This window comes from Cebus imitator, unplaced genomic scaffold, assembly GCF_001604975.1.
Source record: "Cebus imitator isolate Cc_AM_T3 unplaced genomic scaffold, Cebus_imitator-1.0 Scaffold145, whole genome shotgun sequence".
Lineage (NCBI taxonomy): Eukaryota > Metazoa > Chordata > Mammalia > Primates > Cebidae > Cebus > Cebus imitator.
The window spans coordinates 3,444,824-3,453,727 of NW_016107460.1; the positions used below are offsets into that span (position 1 = coordinate 3,444,824).

The 8,904-nt window shown below is 65.9% G+C and overlaps 1 protein-coding gene across 2 annotated transcripts; it reads right to left on the bottom strand.

The window, feature by feature from the left end:
- Positions 1 to 3,452: 3,452 nt before the first annotated feature.
- Positions 3,453 to 6,863, bottom strand: TNFRSF4 (TNF receptor superfamily member 4). Of its 2 annotated transcripts, XM_017542541.2 has the most exons (7): positions 6,275 to 6,863; positions 5,945 to 6,067; positions 5,139 to 5,240; positions 4,786 to 4,852; positions 4,196 to 4,392; positions 3,957 to 4,085; positions 3,453 to 3,875 (listed from the first exon to the last, which is right to left on the bottom strand). In XM_017542541.2, the coding sequence occupies exons 1-7, from the start codon at positions 6,408 to 6,410 to the stop codon at positions 3,805 to 3,807; spliced, it is 825 nt and encodes a 274-aa protein (XP_017398030.1). In that variant the 5' UTR covers positions 6,411 to 6,863; the 3' UTR covers positions 3,453 to 3,804. The 2 variants fall into 2 exon arrangements, with proteins under 2 accessions (XP_017398030.1, XP_017398029.1); XM_017542540.2 differs by lacking the exons at positions 5,945 to 6,067; positions 6,275 to 6,863 and having other exon boundaries at positions 5,139 to 5,933.
- Between the last annotated feature and the right edge of the window lie 2,041 nt (positions 6,864 to 8,904).

The window sequence follows — 8,904 nt, forward strand, 5'->3', positions numbered from 1 at the left end:
GAAACCAGGCAGGGGATCAGAATGGTTTTCTATGCAAATCTGCGGCCACCTCAGTGGGTCCCAGGCAGGGGCGGGGCTTAGCACCTTGTCTCAGGGGGCCTCCTGGGGGTGGGACTTGGCCCATCACCCCCTTCAGCCCACTCCCCTGGGTGGGATCTGCGAGACCCTGAGAGGTCCCCACAAACCCCAGACACCCCCAGAGCACCTCAGCCACGGACCCCAGCGCTGGGTAGACACAGACTGAAGACAGGTACCCTTCAGCTCAGCACGCCCAGCCTGGCCGGCTCCGCGTGTGAGGCTCGCCATGGGCTGCAGGCCTGTGGGCTCCCCTTGCTCACAGCCCCCAGGGACCCCCTCAGCTGCCAACCCAGGGAGCTCCCGGGGCTTGGGAGGGGGCACCAGGAGGGCTGGGGGGACAGACGAGAGGGTGCATGGCGCCTCTTCCAGTCAGTGTCGCCGCCCCTGAGCTGGGTCCTGGAGGGGGTCGAGGGGAGCCCCTCACAAGCTCTCCGGAGGCTGCTCTACATCTCTCTGAACCTCAGTTTCCCCTGTGGGCACCGAGTGGTTCTGGGACTCTGCCTCCACCAGGAAGCCTCTCTGGATTGTTCAGCCTGCTTCTGTGCTATCCAGCGCAAGTGGAGACCCCCAGGAATGCTGGGGGCGGGGCGCTGGGGAACGTGAGCGTGGCTGTGCCCACGGCTGGTGGAGCGGTGGCCGTTGTGATGTGGTCAGACACTCCTTTGAGACCTGCAGCCCCTGCCTCACCCCATAAGGCGATTCCTCCTTTTCCAAGGTAAATTACAGGAATTAGCTGTTTGTAACGCCCCGAGTTCTCAGATCCAAGATGTGGGAGCCTGCCTTGAGAGGCAGCCCTCAGACACTGCAGAAAAGTGGGGGGTCTCCATGGCTCCACGCTGCCCAGACGCTCAGAGAGGAAGGGGTGGGCCAGCGAGGCCTGGGAACCCCATCTTTGAGGGGCCTGGAGATCTTCATTCAGCCCCTAGCCTGGGAGGGGCTGAGCCCCTGGGAAGCAGGAGGCGCCCTCAGACCTAACACAGGCGAAGGTGTTCAGGAAGGAGGCCCGGAGCCCCTGGCGGTTTAAAAAACCCGAGGGGTCTGCACCAGCGCGGGCTGACCCCCAGTCCTGGTGCCCATGGCGCAGCCCCCACACCGCGTTCCCCGGAGCAGCTGCGGGAGTGACGTCCTCCCAGGCTCCCCATGACTCCCGTCCTCGGCCTTCGAGGCTGGAGGTGACCTTATCTGCTCATCTTACTTTCCGGTGTTGTGAGTAACTCACCAGTGACACAAATAACGGGGCATTCATGCCACGGAACAGCCCACAGCGTGGCGGCCAGGTGAGGGGCAGCCCTTCCGTGCATGCAGAAAGGGGAGGGCAGCTGTGGGGCCCCAGGGTGAGGACAGAGATGGGCACCAGGCCTCAGCTCAGGCAGGGCCTGGGGCGCAGATGGCGCAGGAGTTTCTAGCAGAGATGGCGTCGGGCGAGGGGCCGGGGAGGGTGAGCAGGGAGACCAAGCGGAGGTGACCCTGTGTCCACCTGGGTTTCGTTAGGAGGCCTGGCTGGGGAAGGGGTGCCACAGGGCCTGGGCCCGCGGGGGCTGTGCCCAGAGGGGAGGAGACAGGAAGCCACGGGTGTGAGCACCAGGTTTGGGAAGGAGACCCCTTTCCCACAGCCTTCGACCTGCCGGCCCCACAGGACCTGGCCACCTGACCCCTTCCCCCACCCACCCACAGTCCCCCTCCAGGCCTGGTCTCGCCTGCCCCATAGTGGAGGGGGTTCTTCGAGGGGTGGCCCCCCACCCCGTGCAGGCTGAGCCTTGCACAGGGACCCGGCATAGTGAAGGCGCCGGGGGAAAAGGACAGGGTGGAGACAGAGGAAGGGGGAAGCAAACCCGCTGGAGAGGCAGGAGGCGTCAGGCAGCCCAAGGCCAGAGATGGCGTCTTGCTTGTGGCCACTTGTGGTTGTGGCGCCGTGGGCTGCTGTGCGGGGCGCTCCCCTTCCCACCCTGCGGCCAGTTGCCCACGTCCAGGACCGCGGTGTTGAGGGGAGCCATCTGCCAGGCACAGGAGCCCTGGACAGCCATGGGCAGTGCCCCGGTGGAGGACACAGAGAGGGAAGGCTGGCCTGGGACGCTGTGTGTGGGCACAGGTGCAGCTGCAGGCCTGGGCCACGGCAGCCACGGTGGCCCGAGCGTCCGGCCTGGGCCATGCCCTCAGCAAAACCTTCCATCAGGCTTCGTGTGTTTCTTTTTATGTAATTTTTTTTTAATTTCATTTTATTATTTTTTTCAATCACGTCTCACTGCAGCCTCAGCCTCTCCAGCTCGTGATCCTCCTGCCTGGGCCTCCCAAACGGCCGGACTGCAGGCGTGCACCCCGACACCTGGCTCTTTATTAATTCTGTCTTTTCCTATTTTTTGAGCCAGAGTCTCACTCTGTAGAGTTCAATGGTGCAATCTCGGCTCTCTGCAACCTCCACCTTCTGGGTTCAAGTGGTTTTCCTGCCTCAGCCTCCTGAGTAACAGGGACTACAGGCACCTGCCACCATGCCCGGCTAATTTTTTGTATCTTTAGTAGAGACGGGGTTTCACCATGTTAGCCAGGCTGGTCCTGAACTCCTGACTTCGTGATCCTCCTGCCTCGGCCTCCCAAAGTGCTGGGATTCCAGGCGTGAGCCCCCGCGCCCAGCCCTGGCTGCTTGTTTCCCACTCATGAGTGCAGTGAGGGCCGGGCTCGAGGGCTCCGCCTGGTTCCCAAGCTGTGGCCTCAGGCATGACTGGCGCTCTGGAAGCAGCACTTCGTTGCTTGAAGGAAGGACACCCACTCCCGGACACCAGCTTTCGAGGATTCCGTGCAGCTGGGGCAGGCTCTGGGCCCTCGGGCCTTCTCTGACACTCGTGGTGTGGGCTGGGGACCCATCTGAGCGCGTCAGCACTGGCAGGTCCACGCTGCCGGCGGACATCTAGGTTTCTCCACTGTGGGACCACGTTAAGTGGAGTCGCTGTGGATGTTCTTGTTCAGGGCCGAGGACTCAGGGCGCAGGGCGGACAGACCCTGGCTCAAGCAGAAACCGTGGTTTCCAAGGGGGCTGTTTCCCTGGACACCCACGGCAGGGACATGTGCTGCCCCTGAAGGTGCTCAGGGACCCTGGGACCCGCTTCCAGGTGCAGCGGGGGTGGGGGTGGTGGAAAACAGGGGCCAGGTCTCTGCGCTCCTCCTCCAAGGGCACAGAGGCCCAGGGGTCAGCCGCTCCCAAGCTCCTTGGGTGACCCAGGGCTCGGGGGCCTGTGGCCCTTGTCAGCGCTTGGCCAGGAACCCCCACCCCTCCGCCCCGCCTGCCCCTCCCAGCCCCATCCCAGGCCTCAGACCCTCCCAGCCCCCACCCCAGCGGCCCTGGCCCTGAGGCCCCCACCTGCCCCACCCTCCCTGCTCAGTCTGGAACTCATACCCAGGGACCAGCCTCCAGGGTCCCACTTGACCCCGAGACCCCGACCTCCACCCTGGCCCAAGACCTCTCTCCAGCCAGAGACGGGCCTGACCCAGGCCTCCCTGCCATAGGCGCAGCCCCCAGCCCACGGTGCCAGTAAGAGACTTTGTCTGCTGGGTTTTTATTGGGCCCCACGGGGTGCGGAGTATGCATGGCATACGTAAGGAGAGAGCCCGGAGCAGCCAGCGGCACCTAGAACGGTGCGGCGTGGCCCAGGAGCATGGCAGAGCAGCGGCCGGCGCCTGCCCTGCTCGCCCAGCAGACCCTCCGGGGCCCAGCGTCTGCCTTGGTGGGCCGGGTCAGATCTTGGCCAGGGTGGAGTGCGCGTCAGCCTGTTCCTCTTGGATGGGGGTCCGGAAACTGCCCCCCCCTGGGGAGGAGAAAAGGAGGACAGAGTGGTGGGCGGGCGCCGCTCTCCAGGAGCAGCAAGGCGGGGCCACATGGCACTCACCAGGAGGCTTGGGGGCGTCGGGGGGTGGCCTCAGGTCCCTCCGGAGTAGATGCAGGGCCAGCAGCATGGCCAGGGGGCCCAGGAGGCCCAGGGCCAGGCCCAGGCCCAGGATGGCAGCGACCACAGGGCCTGCAGGAAGGGGCCTGCTGGGTGGGGTCCACAGGAGGGACAGCCATGCCACCCTCCTCTCCTCCCATTTGGGTTGGGGGGCCCTGCTGGGCTGGCCCAGGCGCCCTTACCCCCGGCGACCTCTGCAGGCCGTGTGGAGGGTCCCTGTGAGGTTCTGGGCCAGGCTTCAGTGGCCGGGGCAGTGGTGGGCCTGGCAGTGGGGGCCTGGGTCCCCTGGGGCCACGTGGCTGGGGGGCCCCTGTCCTCACAGACGGCGTCTGAGCTGTTGCTGGCTGGCTGCTGGGTGCTCTTCCCGGCCAAGGTGCAGCTGCAGGTACAGGGGTGCTGCTCAGGCGAGACCCCTGGGACCAGGGACACCCTGGGGGGATGGCAAGGGAGCCTCCACCACAGACGCCAGGCCAGTGGCAGCCAAGGACCCCGCCCAGCCCCACGCGCCCCCACAGGGGCCTCTAAGGCCACACTCTCTTCTCCTATATCTGCAGCCCCCAGTGGCCCCTCTGTCCTGTGCCCCTAGGGCCTCCCAGCTGCAGAGGGTGAGGGGCCCACACATCCAGCTGTACCCATGGGAAAGGCTGCTCCCCAGGCTACCAGGACTGCACTGCTCCCCAAACCCCGCTCTGCCCCTCCCAGCCCCCCACCCTTCTGCCCCCAGCCCCTCCCAGCCCCCAGCTCCACCCCCAGCCCCTGGCTGGGCCCTCACTTGGTCCAGGGCTTGCAAGGCTGGTTGTCACCGGAGGAGAAGTGCCCTGGGGGGCAGGGGACGCAGTCTGCAACAAAAACAGCGTGGTCAGGGGCGGCCCACAGGCCGGAGGTGCTGGGGACACAGAGCAGAGCCTGTGAGGCAGGTGCTCGTCCCAGGGCCAGGTGCTGGGGCTTGGCCTCTGGAAGCCCTCCCTGCTCACGTCCCACCCATGGGCGCTGACCCGGGAGCCCAGGCTTGGCGACACTGGAGGAGGCACGGGTGGGGCCGGGTCCCTGCAGCCCACGCCCCACCTGCATCACGGACAGCTGCTGTGCACACCCCGCCAGCCGGCCGCAGCCGGCAGAGCTCACCAACTCCAAGCTTGTAGCTGTGCACGGGCTGAGTGCCCGGCCGGCAGCGGCACACGGCGTCCTGCGTGGCTGTGCACCTCTGCTTCTGCTCACTGCCACTTCCTGAGCAGGGGCCGGATGGGGGGTCGTCAGGTGGGGGCTGTGGACACGGTCCCCAGGAAGCGTGGGCACAGGAGGACAGCGTGGCCTTCCCACTGCACCAAGGCCACGGCCAGGGGTCTGTGACCTCCCCAGAGGTGAGGCATTTGGCCCCTGCAGCCCCCAAGGCTCCTGGACTGTCCCTTCCTGGCCACAGGCTGGCTCGGTTCTGCGCACCAGTCCCCTTCCCTACCCATCCCCCAGCTCCAGCTGCAATGCTTGGGACAGCAGGGTCGGGCCACGTGGCCAACATGGGCTTCCCAACTCCACGTGGCTTGGCCAAGTCTTGGGCCCCAGGAGGAGGGGTGTGCCCCAGGGAGATGCCTCAGCTCCTGGAAGGACCCCAGGGAGCGGCACAGACCCCGCTGTGGTTTGAAGTTTGTTTCTGAGGCTGTGGAGCTACCGCTGCTGTGCGGGAATGTGGCTGCCAGGCTGCCACCCCTGTGCTGGGTGGGGCTGTGGGCAGGTGGGAGCCCCGTCCGGGGGGGCTGTGGCGGGTGGGAGCCCCGTCCGGGGGGGCTGTGGGCAGGTGGGAGCCCCGTCCGGGGGGGCTGTGGGCAGGTGGGAGCCCCGTCCGGGGGGGCTGTGGGCAGGTGGGAGCCCCGTCCGGGGGGGCTGTGGGCAGGTGGGAGCCCCGTCCGGGGGGGCTGTGGCGGGCGGGAGCTCACTGAGGTTGCAGCGCGTGCAGGTCTTGCACGGCTTGGCGCTGACGGCGTCGTTGTAGTATCCGGGCTCACACGGGCGGCACACGGAGTTCTGGGTGTGGCTGCAGCGGCTCACCATCCCGTAGCCTGCAGCAGAGGCCGCCGCATTAGGCAGCTGTGAGGCCCCCTCAGCCCCAGGCCTGCGCCCAGGGACTCACCAGGCGTGTCCTCTGCCGGGTTTGGCCGGCCCCTTGCCCGCCCCCTCCCCAGGACTAGCCTCCCGGCTGGCCCATCCCAGACGGGGCCCAGAGCCGACCCCACGCCGTGTGGCACCCTCCCAAGGCCAGGCCTCACCTGGCCTGCACTCGTCACAGCACCGGTCGCCGCTGGGGTAGGTGTCCCCGACGCAGTGGAGCCCCGCGGCACTCAGCGCCAGGCCCAGGAGGAGCAGAGCCGCCTCCCAGGGCCCCGGTCGTCGCCCCACGCACATCCTGGCTCCGCTCTTGCCAAAGTCTGGGTTTTTCCTTGCGGGTTTGTGGCTATAAGGACTGTGGAGGAGGGGAGGGGAGGGGAAGAGGGCAGAGGAAGGGGAGGAGGAAGGCGGCAGGCCCGCCGGGGACCCCGTTGGCTTCTTCTGCCTTCTGCCCTCTTCTGCCCAAGACCACCACGTTCAGACCCCAGGGCACAGTCGGGCCTGGCCTGTGGCCTAACCCTCAGCAAAAAGGTCGATGGAGCACACGGGTCAACGGGCAGCACTGAGCCAGGAGAGAGGCCCCTCAGTCTGGACCTTTGGGGCTGTAGCAGTGTCTGGGCACTACAGCATGTGACCCATTGAGTGCCCAAGACTAGCTCTGAGCAGCAGTGGCCATGGCCATGATGACACAGACACCCTGGCCTGGGATGACCCGCCTGTAATCCCAGCACTTTGGGAGGCTGAGGCCAGCGGATCACCTGAGGTCAGGAGCTCGAGACCATCCTGGCCAACATGGTGAAACCCCGTCTCTACTAAAACTACAAAAATTACCAGGCGTGATGGCGGCCGCCTGTAATCCCAATGACGTGGAGGCTGAGGCAAGATAACTACTTGAACCAGGGAGGCGGAGGTTGCAAAGCCAAGATTTGTCTAGGTGACAGAGCAAGACTCCGTCTCAAAAAAGAAGAGAAGACACCCACCACCAGGGCCCACATTGCAGTGAGCACAGCAGGTGCTTACGGCCAAACTGCCCGGACCTCCCTGCGTGGAAGCCCTGACCCCACGTGCCTGTGTGGACGGTGGGTCCCGGGTGGCCTGGCAGATTCGCAGGCAGGTTTCTAGGCAAACAGCTCCCCGGTTCTTGCCCAGAGGAAGGGAACGGCCTGGAGAGCCGGGAAGCAGGTGCAGGGCTGGGGGCTCTCTGGGCCCTTCTGCACCTTTCAAATAACTGTGATGAGCCGGCAATCATCCAAAGTTCATTTTTAAAGTTGCAAGTGGAGAGAGGCCTCTGGGGGACGGAGCAGAGGGAAGGGGCTGGAAATCCCCACCTCTCCTAGGAGCACAGGAAGCAGCTGCCTGCCTGCGGCCCGCCTGCGGGGAAACTCCCAGCCATGGAGCCTGCAGGGCCTGGAGGGGGAGGAAGTGGAGGGAGAGGCCACCTGCCCTCACACTGAGGGTCCCTCACTCGGTCTCCCTCCCCACGTCTCCTCAAACAGGACCCTGGAAGGGCTCAGAGTACCCCAGGCCGTGCGTGTGTGTGAGCATGCCCACACCTCAAGCGGGCAGAGGAGGAAAGTTCTGGCATTTTCTGGACAGTTCTACCCAGCGTTCACATGGGTTTCCCACTGACAGTGAGAAAAAGCTTACATTTCCAACTGGGTTCTTGGAGGCCGAGGTGAGCTGGGTGTCTTCGTGGCAACACCTCTCCCCTGGGTCCTGAGTGGCCACATCTGCCCACAGGTGTGTTGGGCAAGGCCTGTCCACCACAGAGAGTACCCACCCAGCGGGGGCTCTGCCCCTCCTGCTGGAAGCTGCCCAGGGAGGTCAGGTCTCCTTGTCCCAGGCTGAAGGTCACAGGTCCAAGGCGCTGGCAGGAGAGAGCCCCGCCACTTCCACGGAACCCGGTGTGCAGTGGCCCCAGGAGGCTGGACACCAACCCAGAGCTCAGGACCCCTGAGCTCTGCATGGCAGCCTGCAGCTTGGACCTCCCCCCAGGAGCTGGGCTCCCCACTCTGCACATGGTGTCACCGCAGCCCAGGCCGAGAGAGACCCCTGCTCCTCGGGCACCAGCCTGGAGCTGGCTGGGGCCTCTGCAGGGCCAGGTGCCGCCACACACTGAGCCGTGTCCCTGCCCTCATGCCCAGCCAGGGTGGCCTCAGCGAATACCTCCCACCTCTGGGTGCGTGGCCCTCAGCACAGGACGTCGAAAGCTGCCATGATGGCCCCTGACTCGGGCCTGGGGTCACGGCTGGGGAAGGGCAGAGTCCAGGCCGCCTCCGAGCAGGACCGGGGACCTTCCTCCCGCCACCTGCCTGGGACCCAACCCAGGTGCCAGCCTGCCTTCTCGGCCCCGCAGGGGCCCCTGGGCAGGGGGGCTCAGGGCAGAGGCCAGTCACAGGGGCACCAAAGGGCAGACTGAGGAGGGGGCGCTCCCGGCGTCCCCGAGCTCCTGCCTGGAGAGCCAGGACAGAGCCTGGGCCCCCAACGCAACAGACGGGATCCCCACCAGCTGTCCAACATGCCCCATGCCCTGCCCCCCTGGGGCTGGGTCTGCCCCTCCACACACCCCAGCAGTGGCCTTGCCATTCTGGAAGTTTCCTTCTCCACCCCAAACTACCCCAAGCGACTCAAAGGGACTCTGGCTCCTGTTTTAAATGTTCAAACTCAATGAGCATGTCTGCTGCCCTGGGACCCCCGCTCACTTACACACACACACACACACACAGACACACAGCACCGCCCACCTGCCCCCTGGACCCCCCCCCGCTCACGCACACACACATGCAGACAG